Source organism: Haemaphysalis longicornis, unplaced genomic scaffold (genome assembly GCF_048455015.1).
Source record: "Haemaphysalis longicornis isolate Haplotype H1 unplaced genomic scaffold, Haemaphysalis longicornis Haplotype H1 scaffold_12, whole genome shotgun sequence".
In the NCBI taxonomy this organism is placed as follows: domain Eukaryota; kingdom Metazoa; phylum Arthropoda; class Arachnida; order Ixodida; family Ixodidae; genus Haemaphysalis; species Haemaphysalis longicornis.
This window is the reverse complement of record NW_027526225.1, coordinates 80,393,276-80,412,944: the sequence shown is the minus strand read 5'-3', so window position 1 is coordinate 80,412,944 and position 19,669 is coordinate 80,393,276. Positions and strand designations below refer to the sequence as shown.

At 46.9% G+C, this 19,669-nt stretch overlaps 1 protein-coding gene across 1 annotated transcript in view; it reads right to left on the bottom strand.

The window, feature by feature from the left end:
• Positions 1-5,594: 5,594 nt before the first annotated feature.
• Positions 5,595-19,669, bottom strand: part of LOC144162853 (tyrosine-protein phosphatase Lar-like) — a 35,960-nt gene continuing 21,885 nt past the window's right edge. The window contains exons 11-18 of the mRNA XM_077693558.1: positions 19,403-19,499; positions 18,212-18,464; positions 16,088-16,127; positions 15,865-15,970; positions 13,769-13,815; positions 11,209-11,375; positions 8,562-8,694; positions 5,595-5,797 (exon numbers count right to left, since the gene is read on the bottom strand). Of these exons, the coding sequence (XP_077549684.1) occupies positions 8,692-8,694; positions 11,209-11,375; positions 13,769-13,815; positions 15,865-15,970; positions 16,088-16,127; positions 18,212-18,464; positions 19,403-19,499 (713 nt within the window). The 3' untranslated portion in view covers positions 5,595-5,797; positions 8,562-8,691. The remainder of the gene's footprint in view (positions 5,798-8,561; positions 8,695-11,208; positions 11,376-13,768; positions 13,816-15,864; positions 15,971-16,087; positions 16,128-18,211; positions 18,465-19,402; positions 19,500-19,669) is intronic.

Here is a 19,669-nt window from a genome sequence, read left to right as displayed (position 1 = left end):
AGCTCGTCTGCCCGCTCGTTTCCGTCCAGGCCGATGTGGGCGGGGACCCACTGAAGGCACAGCCGAGTGCCCCGGTCCGCCAGCTGCGCCGCTTTCTCCCGGATGCCCCGCACCAACAGGGAGTGCGAGTCGCCGTCCCGTAGACGCGCCAAGGCCACCCGGGAGTCGCACAGCAGGGCACAGCGCTCGGGCAAGGGCTCCACCTCCAGCAGCAGGTCCATGCCCAGTCCGACACCCACCAGCTCGGCAGTGGCTGAAGATGAGGCATAGGGCAGCCGCGCCTGCCGGGTGGCCTCTCCCAGCACGGCTGCCGCTGCGGCCGACCCCTGCTGCTGCCGCACCGAGCCGTCCGTGTAGACAAGGGTGTGGCTTTCGAGGTCGCCCCAGATGACGCCCCGTGTCAGCTGCAGTTGTCCGCATGGGGGTGTCCTCCGCTTGCTGCGCAGACCTGGGATGTCCAGCCTCACTTCAGCTGTCAGAGCCGGGCCACCAGGTTGCGCATCCACGGGGGCCACCACCTCTTCGTAGAGCGCGAGCATGCGCCCCATGCGCGAGCGGTGATGGCCCCTCAGTCGCTGCAGCAGCGGGCCGCCCCCCTCGGCGCGCCGCAGCCGGTCAATTTGGCCAAGCGCCCGCCGGTCAGCCGTCATCTCGAGGGTCCACGCCCCCGCCTCGGCCAGCGTCTTCTCGCACGACGAGCTCTGGGGCAGGCCGAGGCAAGCGCGGACCCCCTTGCGGTGATCCCTTTCCAGCTGCCGCCAGGTCGGTTTCCGCAGGCTCACCAGCGGCAGCGCATACATGAGGAGACCCACAGCGGAGGCGTTGTACAGCCGGAGAGCTGTCCGCTGTGAGCAACCCCTGTCCCGGGCCACCATCTTGTGCACCGCCGTGGTGGCCAGCTGCGCCCTGGCTCGGAGCTCCTTGGCTGCCTGCCGGAAGTTCAGCCGGTGGTCCAGGGTGAGTCCCAGGTACCGCACCCTGGTCTTCAACTGGAGCTCCTCACCATCGATGGTCAGGCGCCGGGTCCGTGCACGGGCGGCGGCGTCTGGATGCACCAGCATGGCGTCTGTCTTTGACGCCGACAGCTGTAGGCCGACGCCCGCCAGCTTGGCCCGGACTGCATCCATGGCCGCCTGCAGCTGCCGCACAATGGCTCGGCCCTGACCCTTGGGCCCCAGCACCCACAGGGCGATGTCGTCGGCGTACACCGAAATGTACACTCGGTGGCCCCCTCCTCTGGGCAGGCAGCCTGGCAGGGCGGCCATCACCAGGTTGAAAAGGAAGGGGCTGATGACGGAGCCCTGTGGGGTGCCCACGTCCACCGGCTGGGGGGCCGACAGGGCGTCTCCCACCTGCACCTGCGCCGTGCGGCCCGTCAGGAACGCCTCGACAAAGCCCCGCAGCTTGCCCCCAATGCCAGCCTCCTCCATGGCCAGGGAGATGGCACGACGCTGCAGGTTGTCGAAGGCGCCCTTCACGTCCAGCAGCACCAAGGCCGCCACCTGCTTGGAGGCCATGGCGTGTTCAAGGGCTGCCACGACGTCGGCGATGGAGTCGGTGGCTGCCCGGTGCCTCCGGAAGCCCGTCAGCTGCTCGGGGATGGCCTCTTCCTCCGCTGCGATGGCCTCCATCCTCCGCAGTGCCACCCGTTCGAGCAGCTTGCAGCCACAGGATGTGAGGGCCACAGGCCGGTACGCCGTGACTGCCACAAGGCCCTTGCCTGGCTTTGGGATGGGCCGCAAGATGGCTAGCAGCCACTCTGGTGGAAGCCGGCCCGCGTCCCAAATGACGTTGTAGGCGGCCAGGAGCCGGCCGAACCCCACCTCATCCAGATTGCGCATCATCTGGTAGGTGAGGCCGTCCGCCCCTGGCGCCGACTTACGCTTGCAGCTGCGGAGGGCACTGCGGAGCTCAGTCTCCGTGATAGGGGCGTTGTTGAGGGGGTGAAGTAGCTCCCCCGTCTCAGCAACAGCAGCAGCGGGCCCTGGTTCCGCCTGGTGTGGCGGCAGGAAGTGTGCAGCGAAGAGGTTGGCCAACTCCGCAAAGCTGGCCTGCTTGCGGATGGCCATGGCAGCCAGGGGGTTGCGGTTTCTCTGGGGCTTCAGGACGGCGTTGAAGATGCCCCAGAGGCGGCGGCAGCGTGGGTCGGCCTCCGAGCTGACGCATAGCTCGGCCCAGCGCTGCCGGCTCAGGCGGTTGGCGTGACGGCGGCAAGCCGCATCCACTCGCCGGTATGCTGTCCAGTCCGCCCGCTCCCCCGAGCGCTGGGCCTTCCTCTCCGCACGGTTGCGCACCGCCCGCAGCTGCAGCAGCTTCAGGTCCGGCGTGGTGGCCCCCTCTGCTACTGTGCAGCTCTGCGTGGCTTGTCTGGCGCAGCAAACCAGGCCCCGGAACAGCTCGGCTCCTTCCCCCAGGTCCTGCTCGGCAAGGCGGCGCCGGAACAGGTCCCAGTGGGTGACGTGGTGCAGTGCGGCTCGCTTGGCTGTCCTGTCGGGTGGTGCGATGTGCAGCGGGTAATGGTCGGATCCCCACGTGCTGGGCTCCCTCCTCCAGGTGGCCTCAACCCCGGCTGACACTAAGGTGAGATCAATGGCGGTGGCTGCGCAATTGCCCCGCCGGAAGGTGCTCTCACCAGTGTTCAGCACGGACAGGTTGAGGCGCAGCATGGCGTCCCACAGATGCTCTCCCCGAGCGTCTATCCGGCCATCTCCCCAGGCAGTGTGGTGTGCGTTGAAGTCACCACAGAGGAGATGGCGGACTGCACACAGGGACACCAGCCGGTCCAGGAGGCACGCGTCCCAAGGCCGTCCAGGGCGCACGTACACACTGCACACTGTAAAGTCTGCACCACCCGCACTGAGCCGCAACGTCACTGCCGCGCACTCTTGCACCACTGTCGTCACCGCACTGGTATCCAGCTCTGCGTGCTGCACATCGTTCCTCACAAACAGTGAGGCACGCGAGGTTCCTGGGGGGTGGGACGGGTCGCCACACACCACCTCCGAGCACTGGGCACTGTCACACGCCGTAGGGCTGTGATAGCCGGTGTAGCCCGGCAGGCGAGTCCCCCCCCGAGCCGTCCCTTCCCACTCGCACATAGCTCTCCTGTAGAGCCACGACATGGGGCTCGTGCTGCAGCAGAAACGTACTCAGCTCCGCACGACGCGGTCGCAGCGAGTTGACGTTCCACTGCAGCACTGTAGGCACCAGGGGCTGTGTGCGGCGGCTCCTAGCCATGGCGGGGCTCGGGGTGTGGCTGTTCTTGTGAGGCCGGCTGCTTGCACAAGCTCTTCCGTCCTCGCAAGCCAATGATGAAACTAAGGCGAGCGCGATGTATATGTCGGCCTATGACGACACAGACGACCTTGATGTAAGCCGCATAGACGCTAGCGCCAGATTCCTCTCTAGTGTATACTGTGAGAACCTCTATGCCGTAGTATGATTGTCGGCGACCCAACGGCATGCTCCCTTTATTCCACTCCAGTTTCTGTCCGATTCCAGCTTCAGGCAGATGCTGACTACTGATTGCCGCTGCCGTCATTTAAGGTTGAGGGTGATGACCCCTTTCTATGATGCTTGATTTGTCCGTCTAATGAGCATGACTGCGGACAACGGCAGCTGCGGATGCCCAGTTTCCATGTAAAAATGGCCAAGACGCCTTGTAGCGCAATATTAAAGCTACACTAGCCACACAGCTTAGACGGACTCAATACACTTCTATAGAGGCAAATGATCCCGCACAACTGGTATACCCATCAGTAAATATAGAAGTGTAAAAGAGGGGTAACGCGGACCAGTTGGTTCATAATGCTTAAAGAGAAAAACAGCGCTAAAGGCAGGACAAAAGGGGAGACTACTTTAGCGCTGCTTTTTTCTTTAAGTAAATATAGGCTCCGTATCGTTTGAACCAGCCCTGCCGCTACCCCGCAATTTTTCACTGTCGGAACAGCGCAAAGGGACCAGGACGAGGTGTAGACGGGACACAGCGCAGACTAACAACATATGTTTACTGCACAAAATTACTCAAATACAGAATGCTGTTGAAACAAATGAGAGAAAGAGGGAAGAAGAAACACATACGCATTTCAAGCCGTCACTGCAGCTGACGTGCTGTCACCGGATAACAAAGGCAATTTCCTTGTCGATAACGACACCGGAAGGTAGCTGACACACGTGTCGTTGTTAGAATGTATCTCGTACGCTTCAATGATCTCCCGTGTCATTTGATTGTTACCTTTATAAATTATGGAGCATTTTCTGAGGTCAGAATAACAACCACAATCTTTACAATATGCGCCTAGATGCCCGTTATCTCCCTTTTCCACGTTATTGCGATGCTCGCGCAACCTGTCATTGATACATCTTCCTGTCTGTCCGATGTACTTTCATTTGTTCAACGGTATTGGATAAACCACGCCATCCGAGCAGGCCACGAACGGCGTGCGATGTTTGGTGCTACACATAGCAGACAAGACGCGGCCCCCATTAACTTCGTTACAAAGCTTGGATAGCTTCTTAGGAGTGGAGAATAGGACGTTGACGTTAGCGCGTTTTCCAATCTTCTTCAGATTATGCGATATCGTGTGAATGTATGAGATAGTTATTTTTCTATTCTCTATCTCTCTCTCTCTCTCTCTCTCTCTCTCTCTCTCTCTCTCTCTCTCTCTCTCTCTCTCTCCCTCTCTCTCTTGGAGCACCTTGCTTGTGTCGTTCATCCTTCACCTGTTTTAAAATATTCTCAGCTAACGAAGTCTGTAATTGCAGCGGATAGCCGGCGGCAGTCAGCCGAGCCGCCTGTCCATGAAGGCTGGCTTGAATTAGGTGAATACAAGATTTGTTAAGTGCATTCGAGACACACAGCTTCACGATCCCAGGATTAACCAATGTAGAATGGGCAGAATGAAACGGGAGTATGGGCTTCAAACAACGAGGCTCGTACGCCCAACAGATATGGTCATCGTAGAAATGCAGTCGAAGATCCAGGAACCTAATGCTGTCATCAGTCAGGGTTTCATGCGTTACACAAAGCGGTTGGAAAGAACTCTGAATAAATGTCCGAAACGGCACTTTCCAAGCGTTTTTTTTGTGGTATTAATGAGCAGCAGGTAGTCATCGACGTACCCGAACGTCTTAACTACTTTACACTGGGGCAGGCCAGTGGCGACAGCCCTGTCAAGGGAGGCTAAAAAACAGGTTACTGAGTACCGGAGCCAAGCAAAACCCTATACAGATGCCTTTCTTCTGAAGGTATATGTTGTCCTCCCAAGTCGAGAAGGTAGAGCGTAGGTACGGAGGTTCCTTTGCGCTGTTCCGGCAATGATATACCAACATGCCCAAGCTTATACCTTAGTAATTATTTTTCACTGTTTTTAATATTTTCGTCCAGCCAAACCACCCTGTGGAAGTATAGAAATTCGTTACGGATGAAAATATTTTTCTTGAATTATTTTCAAGTGTAATTTAGTCATTTTCCCCACAAATACACATGTTATTCATTTATTTAAAATTAGAGCGCTGTAGCTTCTTTCTACGTATTTTTATGTTACCGTTTGAAGGTGGTAAAGAAACGTGTAGAAGAACACCGAAATCAGAAATATTAAACAAAAAGCAATTCACCTTTATTTCACAAAAACGCTTCGCAACGTGTGTAAGCCTCGATCCTCGTTTTCATTCGTCCCATATATCCCGTAGTCGTTTTATAATATCAAGAATAACCCCGAATGACAATTAATTACAGTACGCTCATCCCAAGGTCGTTAGGTGTGTTCCATAGGAGGTCGTAGAAGGTGTACTCCACCTGTAAGATATAAATACCTGTGAAAAAGAGCTTCGGTATGTAAAACCACACAGCCAGCCAGAAATTTCGACACACTTTTGAAGGCAGTTCGTTAATGAACGCGAGAAACAAGATTGAATTAGCTCACCAGATTTCTAAAAATGTCAAGGAATGCTAAGTGATTAAAACATCGTGACTTGCAGTACTGAAACCTTCGTTAACATCGGAGCGTCATACTGTAACCTAATATCGTAATAAGAATGTGCAATTAAAAAACAAAAATTACCCCACCTTCCCGCGAGGGGAACCCTGTGGAGATGCGACGCATCTTGGGGGTTCACTTGGTGTTTCCGTTGGGTTGATTCTCTAATTGCGTGAAACGTGTGAGGAATGCGTATGATGTATTCTTTATTTAACACGTGGCGTAACGTTAACGATGACGGCCTTGTGGTCGCTGAAGTGTACGGGTAGTGGATCGTGAAGTAACGGGACCGCCATGCAATTTGCAGCGAAGATCAAGTCTATGCACGTGCCCGAAATCGGAACGCCGGTGCTGGAACGACCGCGGCTATGACGCAACACAATCCACTTTAATCCAATCCAAGCCAAGCCAACCCAATCGAATCCAATCCAATGCCCCTCGCGAGAGAGTGTTCGCTCTCGGAGAGGAGAGGGGGTGAGCGGCGGAGAGCGCAGCTCGCGCGGCGAGGAGAATGGGGGAGGGGTGTGGAAGGAGAACAACAACGCCGTATGGATTGTCAAGGCGAGTGAATGAGATGCAGTCGCATGTAAAAATGGTCGCCATCCTGCCCTGCGAAAGTGGATGCCCAGCGAAGCTGTTGTCAACCACTATAAATGCTGATGGGAGAGGGTATGAAATGCTTATTGTCGTCTCGGCGGGCTTGTCGCTAGCGCTCGGCTTCTTTGACGGCAAATGCCGGGTCCTGCCTATCCTGACACATGCGCTCGGCGCCTCGGTAAGAACTGCTCTATTTAGTGGAACCATACCTGCCTACCCTTAAAACAATCTGCAAACACAATCTTGACCAAGAAGAGATAGTTGGGGGAGGGGGGGAGGGTCCCATTGTTCAGAGGTGCCTTATCATCCATATTGCGGCTTCAATGGTTGTTTTGAGGTTTTTAAAAACAAATACCGAGGTCTATGCTGTATGCCTGATTAGCCTGACGCATGCGCTCTGCGTCTTAGGAGAGAACTGCTGGGTCCTGCCTGAGTTTTTTGTTTACCACGCGAGAATTTCCGATCAACTAGAGGGTAACAGCTTTGCTGTAAAACAACAGAGAGGACCAATTGAGGTGCTGCAAATTTAAGCGTCAAAGGAAGGTACAGCTGATTGCAATAATGCGCTAGTTGAAACTCGTCTATTTATATTGACATTGATCATTTGATGTTACATATTCGATTAACAATTTTATGAAACTCGGCCAGTTCTGTTCGGTGAGTAGGTTCTACATTATGTATCTGTCTGTGTGCATGTATGCAGGTATGTGTGTATGTATGCACGTATGTATGCACGTATGTTTGTATGTATGTATGCACATATGTATGTATGTATCTATGTAAGGCGTTCCGCGTCAGCGTAAATCTGCTCTTTCTCACTGGTTTCATTTTTCACCTGACGTAGCATGTCAGGCTCTCTGCTGGACAAACCTCGTATCATTAAACCATTCTATGTATGTATGTATGTATGTATGTATGTATGTATGTATGTATGTATGTATGTATGTATGTATGTATGTATGTATGTATGTATGTATGTGTGTATGTATGTGTGTGTGTATGTATGTATGTATGTATGTATGTATGTATGTATGTATGTATGTATGTATGTATGTATGTATGTATGTATGTATGTATGTATGTATGTGTATGTATGTATGTATGTATGTATGTATGTATGTATGTATGTATGTATGTATGTACGTATGTATGCATGTATGCATGTATGTATGTATACGCATGCATGTATGTATGTATGTATGTATGTATGTACGTATGTATGCATGTATGCATGTATGTATGTATGTATGTATACGCATGCATGTATGTATGTATGTATGTATGTATGTCTTCATGTATACATGCATGCAAGTATGTATGCAGTATGCATGTAGATGTGTGAATGCGTGCACGCATGTTAGTACAATGGGGTATATGGAACTACGAAATACATAAATTTGATGCGCTGTGAGACCCGCAGGTCACGACGTAATAAATCATCGCTGGACAGCTCATACTGTAAAATGCTGTTCTAAATTATCGTGCGTGATTACCATGGCCGCGTCCTGGTTTTTTGAATATGTTAGTCTCTGCGCTTTGCCATGGAAAAAAAAAGACAAATTGAGGGAACATAAAATGCATTATTTCCACCGAAGCTCTCCGTGTTCAGCTGGTAATGTTTAACAGAACAATTTGTTTTGGTTATTTTTATATCAAAAAGACTTGTAGTCCCCTCAAAAATTTGTCGAGACAGGATTAAGGTTACGGGGTGTAAAAATGTGGGTGAGTATGTGCAACACTGCACCAGACATATAACTGTAAAAATTAGATGATTCGGTGATCGAGCAGCTGAAAACAGAAAACGAAGGGACGAAAAGAACGTTACATATGTATGGCACTCGTCTGCAGTTGAGGGTCATGTAGCACACACAGTACTGCGCTTAGCTTGCCAGATAAACTATAGAATCACCACTAGGTTTTCAAGCTTCAATTTAGAGATGAGTAGCGTGAACTCATTTCACCGTGGAGCAGCGATATTATTCTTACCAAATGAACAATGACTTCAAGATGGCTGGCACGGACGTTGTACACGGGGCTGTTTCGCTCAAAGCAGATGTTATCACAAATGAACGGTGACGCCCCGCAATGCAATCCGTAACCTTTCTCGTCTACATCGTCACTAATAACAGAAAAAAAACATACGAATACATGAGTAAGTGACCTTGATGAAATCCGCAGCATGCACAACTCAGCCGTAAAAAATTTTCTTAATAATTCCAACAAGGGTACTAGGTTTGTTACTCACATGGTTGCATGGCATGATGAAGCAATATCTCCTCAGAATTTCGTTTTAATACTTGCCCCATACTGGTATGCAGTAAATGCTCTTCTGCGCAAGCATTTGCGTAAGTTTCGAGCAAGTAAAAATATTTGTTTTTCAATCAGAAACAAACTTCAAGCTCTTTTTACGGAAATTCTACCCAAATTTCATTCCTCGTATTCTTAGGCGATCACAGACGCCACATAAACATTTTACAAGATATACATAACGGTGATACCTTCAAGCTTGAGTGTATTCAAAGGAGGGCTTTTTGGTATTGAAGCTAATACAAATGTTACTGACTGCTGATCGAAAGGATAGACTAGCATTTGACATACAGACCGCGCTGGGATTGTCATTGATGTAGTAACGAACCTAGTGTAATGAAACTTAATAACTGGTACAAAGGAAGATGCCAGTGACAAACAGAATAATGCCAGGAATTTCCCTTTTTAACGGATCACTATGGAGGAACCGCCGAATTGCTTGGGGAAATCTCCTAATTTCACCATAACCTGTTACTCCTTTTCGGCATAGCTAACTACTTCTATCGTATCTACACGATGAAGTGAGCTTCAAAGATCTCAACTATAGAAATTGTTGTTCTGACACCTTTCAGCTAAAAGATGCGAAAATGGGCACAATAAATAAGTTGTGGCATAGATGCTGGATATTCCACCTGGATAATGGTAAGGGTAGTATTTTATATAACGCATTACTCTTTCTATACCACGTTAGAAAAGCAAAATAGGCAATTGACACAAGGAGAACCAAGATCTTCTGGTGGTAGGTGGTCCATCAGTGCACGCCCTGAGCCTAAAAAGAGTTTACCTGCCCACTATCAGGGTCACTCTCCGAGCAGTGTATTCCAACCCAATGACGCCAAAGTTCGTTCAATTGAGCATTGACAACGCCAGCCCAAAAACACGCACTCTCTCCCTATGTGGCATGCTGGCACGCGCAAATAAAAGAAACTGCTCGTTGCTTCCAAGAACACTTTCCCTTGAGCAATCGGCTTAGCATAAGCTTGAGCGATAGAGGCTACAAAGAAAAAATACAAATTTGGTTCATTAAAAAGACCGCCTTGTTGTTACAACAGTGATACTAATTCTATCGCAAACTTCAAACAAATATCGAGATATTACAGTAAACGTACGAAGCTACACCAGCAGAAAACATGACCGGGCAATTGTAGTAGGGCCTCGGGTACCGCTTGATTGTATTACTTAATTCTACCATGCAGATACACCTTAATCATTAGGCTTTTAGTGGTGACCCATAATACGTCACTCCTACCCATTGTATGTCGTTGTGGCGCACAACCTGCAAGTTGTTGAATATTTCTCCCATTTTGAAGCGCAGCTTTCTACCTCTACCCCCAAGGGTTCTGTCGCAACCGTTGGTGTCAAGAGAAAACTCCCGCGCACAAATAAAAAAGTTACTGGCCCCGCCAGGAATCGTACCTGGAGCGAATAAAGAAATGGAGTAAGAGCCCGTTGTGTTACCGGTTGCGCTACGAGCCCACGCAGATTGAGCCCACCGATTGAGCTAATAGACAGCCGATGCACTCACCAAGCACATCTGCGGATTTATCTCCAGCGTTCTCGCTGAATGCCACGTGATACCATCACGCGACCTCTCGCGCCGCGTGCGCTCCGTCCACAGCACGGGTAGCGGCCGTTTGCGCGCCTTGCGCATGCGCTAGGAGCTACTCCCATGGCACGGGTAGCGGCCGTGTGCGCGCCTTGGGCATGCGTTCAGAGTTATAAAAATAAAAGGAAGCTCACACCAATGCACATCACTCCATCTCTGCCGCTGATCTCTTCGCCTCCGTCGGCGGTGGCAGAGACGAAGAAATGAGATCGTTTAACACCGGGTTTGAGCTTCCTTTAATTTCACAAAAAAAATAGTTTCCGCTCATGTGCTTCGCCAGTACAACTCAAAACCACCGTTCATGAATCATGCATTGGTATAACCTGAGCAAGGAATATCCGTTTGAGGTAATAAATGGTGTGGTTTAGTGCATTTTACTTGTCTCTGGGTTCGCTCTTTGTAGAGCCACTTGTGTGAATTCAAGTGACGTCGCATGGGTAATCGTTGTGGCTGTCGCTTACAGCTTCACTTTCCAACCACCTTCGCGGGGTGGATTGGCGCGCATTTTTTTTCTGGTAAGGAAAACGTTCTGTGTGGCTAGAATGGAGCTGAGTGAATTTCCGAGAGCTAGGTCTTTCAAATCAAACAATGTCGTAGTTAGTCTTAATGGTCTTTTTATACTGAAACTTGTTAGGCATGTCACGTATGAATCGCACCACAGTAATGCGAGAAATCTTCCAACAAGTGGCGTATCATGCAAAAAAGAAAACTAGTAATCACCATGTCTTTTTCAATGGCTGGCTTTGCCCCAGTTTTGTGCTCTTGGAGGTTTCTCACTAGGTCTGGCCTTGCTAGAGGACCGAGGTTTGGTGCGGCCGTAGCTTTTGAGGCATCCTCTCTGTACATTTTATGAACCGTGGATATATGCGACATTCCATACTCCTCAGCTGGAAATAGGAACAAAAATATGTGTGCATGCACTTGTACAGTCAAAAAGCCATCAGATGCACGTGTTCTGCACTTCAGCAGTGCAGACTGCCCGCAAAACCTCACAAGTATTCCAGCCAATGGAAAAAAATGCTACGGCAGAACTAGTTTGCCCCCTGACCGAAGTTCTAAGATTGAAGCGTTAGAAGCTGAAAACTGAAAATGATGAGACTACGCCGCCGCCTTCTATATTGTAAAGGTGGGTTGAAAATGAACGTAAGAGGCGTACGTGAACCAAGGTTTCGGGATGATATGAGCAGACGGGCTAGATATGAGCGTAGATATGAGCGTTTTTCGAGCAGCCAAAAGATCTAACCGTAGTTGCACATAGGAAAAGTACGAAAGCGCAGCCAAAGAGTTTGACGCCTTAATGCAACAGACGAAATGCAATTTTTATTCGACTACTCTACCTTCTATGCTTCAAACTGGCCCTAAGCGCTTCTGGAAAACTATAAATCCAGATCAATCTATAATTTGATAGCCCTTTACAATAACTCTGGCTTTCCGGTTCCCGACAACGAAGTTCCTGATATCCTGAATGCAACTTTTAGTGAAAATTTTACGAATGAACCCTTGAATGAACCCTTCCTGATGTGCCGGCCTTTGCGCACCCACCAATGAACATCATTTTCGAACCTCACGGAATATTAAAGGTAATTGATTCGCTAAAAAAATTCGTCATCTACAAGAATAGAACGGTATTAACGCCAAGGTATTAAAAACACTAAATATACTTGCAGCCTTTTTCTGTCAATCATTTTTCATGAATATTTAAACACCGGCTGTGTACCACGCGACTGAGCGCAGGTAAGGTCATTCCTGTCCATAAAAACGGAAGTCGGTCATGTCCATATAATTACCGCCCAATTTCTATCACTATCGTTTGCTGCAGGGTAACGGAGCACATTTTATACTCACACATTGCTATATTTCTAACATCTGTGAATTTCTCTCACGCAAATCAGCACGGATTTCGTAAAGGTCATTCGTGTGATACGCAACTCGCTCTTTTTCTACATGATATTCACTCAAGTCTAGATCGCAATATAACTACTGATGCAATGCTTATCGATTTTGAGAAAGCCTTTGATAAAGTTCCCAATGCTGGCCTACTACTGAAATTGTCATCCGTAAACCTTCGCCCATGTGTTTTAAACTGGATCCAGGGTTTTCTAACATGCCGACAGCAGTTCGTCTATGTTAATTCTCATTCATCATCATTAACACCAGTACTCTCATGTGTACCACAAGGTACAGCTCTGGGACCTCTTTTTTTTTTATATATATCAATGATTTGGCTTCTAACATTTCCTCTGGCATTCGTCTCTTCGCAGACGATTGTGTAATGTATCGTCCGATAACTAATAGCTCTGACAACTCTGCTCTCCAAGAAGACCTTAATCGCATCCAACATTGGTGTAACGCTTGGCTTATGTCTCTACACGTCTCTAAAACGAAGCTGATATCCTTTCAGCGTCACCGCAATTATGTCTTATCAAATTATACCCTTAACAATCAATGTATCGAAACTTCTGATTCGTTAAATTACCTTGGTTTGCATATTTAATCTGATTTAACTTGGTCCACTCCCATCAACAGCGTTGCCAATTCTGCTAACCGGGTGCTTGGATATCTTCGCCGTAATCTTGCCCTGACATCTCCTGCTGTTAAACTTCTTGCCCACACAACTTTTGTCAGACCCAAGCTTGAATATGCTAATGCCATTTTCGATCCTTACCAAATTAACCTCATTAATGTTCTGGAATCCGTTCAAAATCACGCAACAAGATTTATACTTTCCGAGTACTCTCGTGGTTCAAGTATCTCCACCGTGAAAACCCAACTTAATCTTCCCACACTTGTATCCCGTCCTCGAAATTGCACGACTTTGTCTTTATCACAAATTTTTCCATTCTTTGTCCATCGATGATCAGCGCATCAGAAGAGCGCACCGCATTTCACGCACCACCAATCCTAACGCAGTGTATCCCGAGTATGCCGGCACCACTACTTTTCAGCAATCTTTTTTTCTGCGCACTGCTCGAGATTGGAATGACCTGCCTGCCGAAACCGCTCTTATCATTGATTTCCAATGTGTACGCCCGTATGTACGCCCCACCCCTCCGCCCCACCCCTCCGCCCCACCCTATGCCGTATGTACGCCCCACCCCTCATGTAATGCCACAAGCCGGGGCCCTTGATGAATGAATGAATGAATGAATGAATGAATGAGCTTGTAGCGTACACACTACCACCACTGTTAACACATAAAACATGCGTTTGTAATTTCGAGCTTTACGGCAAACAAAAAAGTGTCTGAGTTTAGACGAACGCAAATGGCTCTTCGAGTCACCTTCTTCAAACGGCGCGTCCCTTTCTTTCGCTGCAGTGGACTTCCGCCTGCAAGCAAGTAGAAGAAATGGCATACGGCATATTGGTTACATAACCTATACATGAGAGGATGAGACAATATGAATTCGAATTTTGGGGACTGGAACAACTGTAATAGCGTTTGCGGAGTCCTGTTGAGAAACAGCGCATTTAGACATGGTGCGTGCAAAGGCTTTTTTACCTCCCCGCTTCGTTCTTCACGTTCATTTACTATTTCGTAGCTTTCTCCCCACAATTTTGTTTACTCATCTGCCGCGAAGCTTTTAAGAAAGCTTGCAGAAAACGATCATGCACCGTTTAACTCACAGTCCACAGAGTGGATCTTTTCATCTCACTGGCCGCACATTACTCGGCGGCTACCTTCGGCGCTGATTTTCCGTTGTATTTACCCTGTAGCGAATGCCCCCGTCCACCCTCACCTCTTGCCAACTATTCACCCGGTATGACCTCCTCTGGATCACCTACAACCACCAGTGCCACAAACCAGAGGCAAGGATGAACAGCAGCTACAAGCGGATATTTTTCGCGGGAGGAGCCCCGCACACTCACGGACGAACTGAACAACGTTCATACATGCTAATACTTCTCGGCAACGTGTTTATAACTTAGACATACAGGTAGCAATAGAAGCGTCTAAAAATTGCTCAGTGCAATTTGTCTTTTTTTATGCCGCCTTCTGCAAACGTGTGATACAGTTTCACAGCACAAACACGTTCGGTCTACACCGAGAAACACCTTCATGCTGGCTTGTAATATGACTTTTTAATAAAATGTGTGCTTCCTTTATGGTAATAAAAAACTCGTACATCAGTTTTATTTTCCGTGCGCTTACGAATACACCAACCCTTTATCCAGCTTCCATATCACGCGAATAAAAACTTCTGTCAGTGTGTACGTGTTCAAGAATAAGGGACGTGTGGATGTGCAGGGGGGGTATTCTCGTGTTTTATGTCCGTTTCGAAAGTGTTGTTTTGAGCAAGCCCTGATTGGCTAAAAGCGAACACCCGGCCGCGTGCGAGGCCATGGAAGCAGGGCGGGGCTATGAGCCATGGCTACTCGGAGCTGATGATTTTTCGTCGTTTTGTTGGTTCGCTGGCGGAATAATAAACTCATAAAAGATAGTCTAAAATAGGCTTAGTCGTTTAAAATGTGTTTATAAGAACAATTGCGCAAAAGTCAACCCCAAGCACTACAACTGGAAGCACGTCACAATAAAACGGACGCAAGACGGACCTTTTCAAAACAAACACGAGAATACCGCCCAAGATGGAAGCACTCCTTCACGTCTTTACGTATAAATGGTGGGTTGACAGTAGTACTCTCGCGCATTCTTTATCAGGAGCTTCTCTTTAGCACGTAACTCTCCACAGCCCTTTGATCACACTCTTAAGGTGCTCCATAAGTCCAGCAGTTCCTATTTACAGCTTAGAGCTGTAGTTGGGCCGCAAAGACAAAATATGAGTGCATTGAATTAGAAAGAACCAGCATTAGGTAAGTCATGAACGAAATTGCATAGCCATATTTCCTTGTAAGTGGCTTTGGTTGGCTGCCGCTAGTTTACAGACAAGTCTCCGTGACTTCATAAGAACCCGGCGACATAGTAGCTAGTGAGTCGCCACTTCTTCATCTGTTCGCCTTAACCTTGGCTGTTGAAAGTTGGCATCACTTTTATTGGGTAATGCAGTAACCAGAAAGAACCAAACTTGTGTTTTGTCTTCATAACCGGTTAATGTGTGCCAACGAAAGGGAAGTTTCTTTAGCATTAGAAGAATTGTAGTACTTTAAAAGCCAATTTGGTTGACGACCTCATCTTTAAGTTATTACGCAAATTTCATTCAGCATTTTTGTCACTTTTTACGAACTGAGAGTAGATCAACTGTTTGACATTTCTTGTAAAAAACAAAATAAAAACTCGTCACCTATGAAGTTTATTTTAAACAATTTTTCACTTGAAAAAATTATTTTTTAACTATTTCTACATTTAATACAGGTAATATAGTTTCGCTTCTCTCATGCAGTGCTCAAACTATTACTCCGTGGATGTGTAAAAGAACTCACCGCACACAGCAGCCCGTCAAAGTTGCGACCACAATGACAATAACGAGGAACACTGAAAATGCTCCGATGGCAACCACAAGGTGCATCAAGCTGCTGAAGCCGTTCACTGCGAAAAAAGTTCAAGCAGAATATACCCCATTTGACACCTGCGTTCTCCAATGTGTTCGATTTTATATTTTTGAGTCCTATTAGGTATTGTTCCACCTAAAAAAACTACACTCACCTATAAGGGGAGCGGCCAGGCTGTATCCGTAGAGAACCTCCTGGGAAAAATTTCGAGAACATTTCAAATACCAATCTCGTCTACTAATACGTAAATCATGTGGCCGAAAAAACCAAACAAAAAAAAATTCCTATCATGGTCCAGTCAGGGCACAACTACTTAGCCTGTTTACGATTCGAAAATAAAGAAACGCGAACTAACTGTTTCTCTAATTGCATACACTGTGTGTTACTGTAATGTCAAATTCCTCCAAATTCTCATTTATTGTAGTCTTTTAGAGTGGACTGATAGATGAGATATTGTTTAACGTAAATATTTTATTGCTTTTATGTCTAAAAGCAAATGCAACTTCGGGTTCAATATTTAAGGACATAAATTGCAACGTGTATTCATTTTTATGTGCATGTGCTTCCGGTCACGGCAACCGTTTTTCTCATGGTGGTAAAAACTGTAGGCGCCTCAGATGGTATAAATGATTCATTAGGTATCCATGATGACACGCGTTGTAGCGCAGGTGTAGTTTGAGCGTGGAAGGCACTCCTGCCTCGAACTTTTGTTACTGGTAGTGGTGCTTATGAAAATTAAAGATTTTATCGCCAAGCACATTGGGAAAATTGATGAAAGATAACAGTTTTTGCGAACGTCTGCTCCTCATCAGTATTAAAATTTTCCGTAAATACTTTTCTCTGGGGAATGCCCTGCCAATACCTCATGTTGATTCCAGAGGTGTATGATTCAAATTTAAGGGTGATCATGACGACGTTTGAGCTCCTAAAAGGTACCTGCAACACATGAGCAAATTACTTGACCGTAGATACTACGCTGAAAAAGAAATTGGATGCGCTTGCAATGAGCGCTGCATGTTCCACTTCGCAACAATTAGAAACCGCCTTTGATTTTTTTTTATAATTTAAGAGTTGTCACCGTTCCCTAGGAGGTTATTTGATGTGCCTTGAATTGCGAGAAAATGAAGCGGCCAACCGGATCTTTGACCTAATTACCACCAAATCAGAAGAAAACGTAAATGTGACCACACGTGCGAGAAGCGGTTCTTGGATACTGCGTGACAGGTATTCAAAATAGCCATCTTAGAGTATTCCTCCCGGTTGGTTATAATAAGCCACTAGACGAATTGCAAGCCTTGCCGACGCTGACGCAGCGCATATTCACGATTCTTAAGCAGAGCGGGGAACACGTATGCTCTTGAGAATTCTTACGTGCCTACCTGGGTCACTGATAGTGGCGAAATCTGAGCAAAAAAATCCGCAGAAATTCAAGAATTTTCTACGAATGCGTAGCATTCTTACGCCACCTGTGTAAATTGGGAGTTCTTTATAGCCAGGTTTGGCTGAATAGCAGATGCAAGGTGCAATGCAAGGTGCGGCCATTTTGACTATTTTTGTATTTTTGTATCAAACGATCTTTTATTGGCTGTTTTGTTTATTCCTCGTTTTTTTTCGAAGGGGGAAGAACTGGTTAAGATACATATTTTTCATTTCGTCAGGTAATTTTTCTAAAAAATTTTAATTTTTGTTTTTCAGTATTCCGGTCTACCAATTATCTCCGTTTATGATAACGAATACGCTTGTAAGGTGTGTAACTTCCTCCAATTATGCGTATATAGTTGTGGAAATGAAGGGAGTTACATGTTGGCTCATTTCGCTATTTTTATTCTTGTTTCCGACTAGTCTTTTCCAAGTATTTTTAATTGTTTTGTCCTTTTTTTGGAAGAGGTAGTTAGTGTGCATATTTTTTTATTTCGTCAATTCATTTTAGGAACACTTATTTTTTTCTATTTTTTTTTCTTCAAAATTCCGTTCGACCAATTACCACTGTTTGCGCTATTGTAACGATCATATGCACTGCTTGTGCCAACCGGGGCTTTTATGTGGAAATGCAGAGAGTTGCACGGTCCTTGTTAGGGGTGGTACGCGGTAAAAAATGGTGCGCAATAAAATGAAGCAATACGAGCAATATGTATCAGGCATGAATGATTACGAACGAATCTACTTCTGCCCTCTATTGCTTACTACAGGCTCCTCAAGACAGCGCCAGTGGAGTGGAAGTGCGTGGAAATACCCGTCTCCTTATGGCGGAACAAAGTATGTCTAATTCAAAACTTACCCCCGAGAAATTCGTCTCCACGAGCAAGCCGAAGCAGTAAGCCACGCCATCCGTGAGTGGTGGGTTCTCAAAGCCACCGATCATGTGCCCGCTACCGACAACAACATTCAACGAGCTCGCATTGAGTTGGCCGGGGGGGAAATAGGCAGCCACGTAGTATCCAAGCTTCATTTCTTGCGCACTGGTGAAGTTGACGAGCTTCACGGGCTCACTGATGTAGCAGGGTTCGTCCACGACGAGCACATAATAGCCCCTGGTTAGATGGGAAAGACAAGCACATGGTTCATTTCGAAACACCCTCAAAGGCTTGTAAGCGGTCCCAAGTTGTCATTTGCTACTTTAGGTTCTGCGGCGTCTCTTTCCTTTCGGCATCTGGTCAAGTGATGGAGGATGCTTTTTCAGGTGTACAGCTACTTCACGTAATCTAAATTTAAACTTTGGAATACTGTGCTGACATAAAAAGGAAAGTCAAGTGCAAATAAAGGTAACTACCCATCTAACCTTTACAATAATATTCTTACGTAAAAAGTAGAGTCAAGTGTCCATAAAAAGTAACTAAAAGGGCGCAATGTAATTTTCCTTCTTGGCAGGTGTAAGAACTAAAAAAAAACTTATAGATGATCCGTACAACGCCCATTATCACGAAACATCTGCCAACTCAAAGCGAATTACGCAGTATGGGCTGCAGAAAACCTCGATAAGATATCCTTAAAATAAATGTAAAAACAGATAGGCCTATGAAATGATTTCATAAAAAATATTTCAGATTCCTTTTTGGGAAATTATGTAAATGGCTGCGATAAAAAGATAAAAAGTCTCTTAAAGCTAATAAAATACACAAGTACTTGAAATTCCTTGTTTGGTACGTTCCCAGGGTGTGGCCACGCTTTCAGGGAATGAAGCACACTATGTTTGGTACTCTTTCGTGTGTATTTGGTACTATATACAGCCTTTTCAAAATGCCAGCCGCACTACTAAGGCTGTATCATCTAATACTGTGAGGTATTTTTGCTCTCTATTTCAGTCAAATAGATCATGCTTAACAGAAATAAGTTTTGTGGCTGCCGCATATCTATGAAATCATCTATTTTTAGGCACACGAATCTGTGAAAACGTCACACTATTTTTGTGATAAACTTCTCAATGAAATAATCCTAAAAAATCGCGTCTACTGCATATATCAATACGTACGTTATCGGACCCTTGTTGAAGTCGACTTGGTTCACGACGATAGAAACTTTGCCATTGCCACTTGCTCGGGCGATGGGCTCTAACTGAAGAATTGGAGCTAAAAGTTCAAAAAATGTTGAAACAGTGTTATAGCTATGGCAGTATATGCAAGACTAATCTTCAGTAACGAATAAAGAACACTGTAGAGCCGATGTGTCCGCGGGAAGCAACATAAAGCCAGATACTATGAAGTGAAGAGAGAACCCCAATTTTGAACATAAATATTTT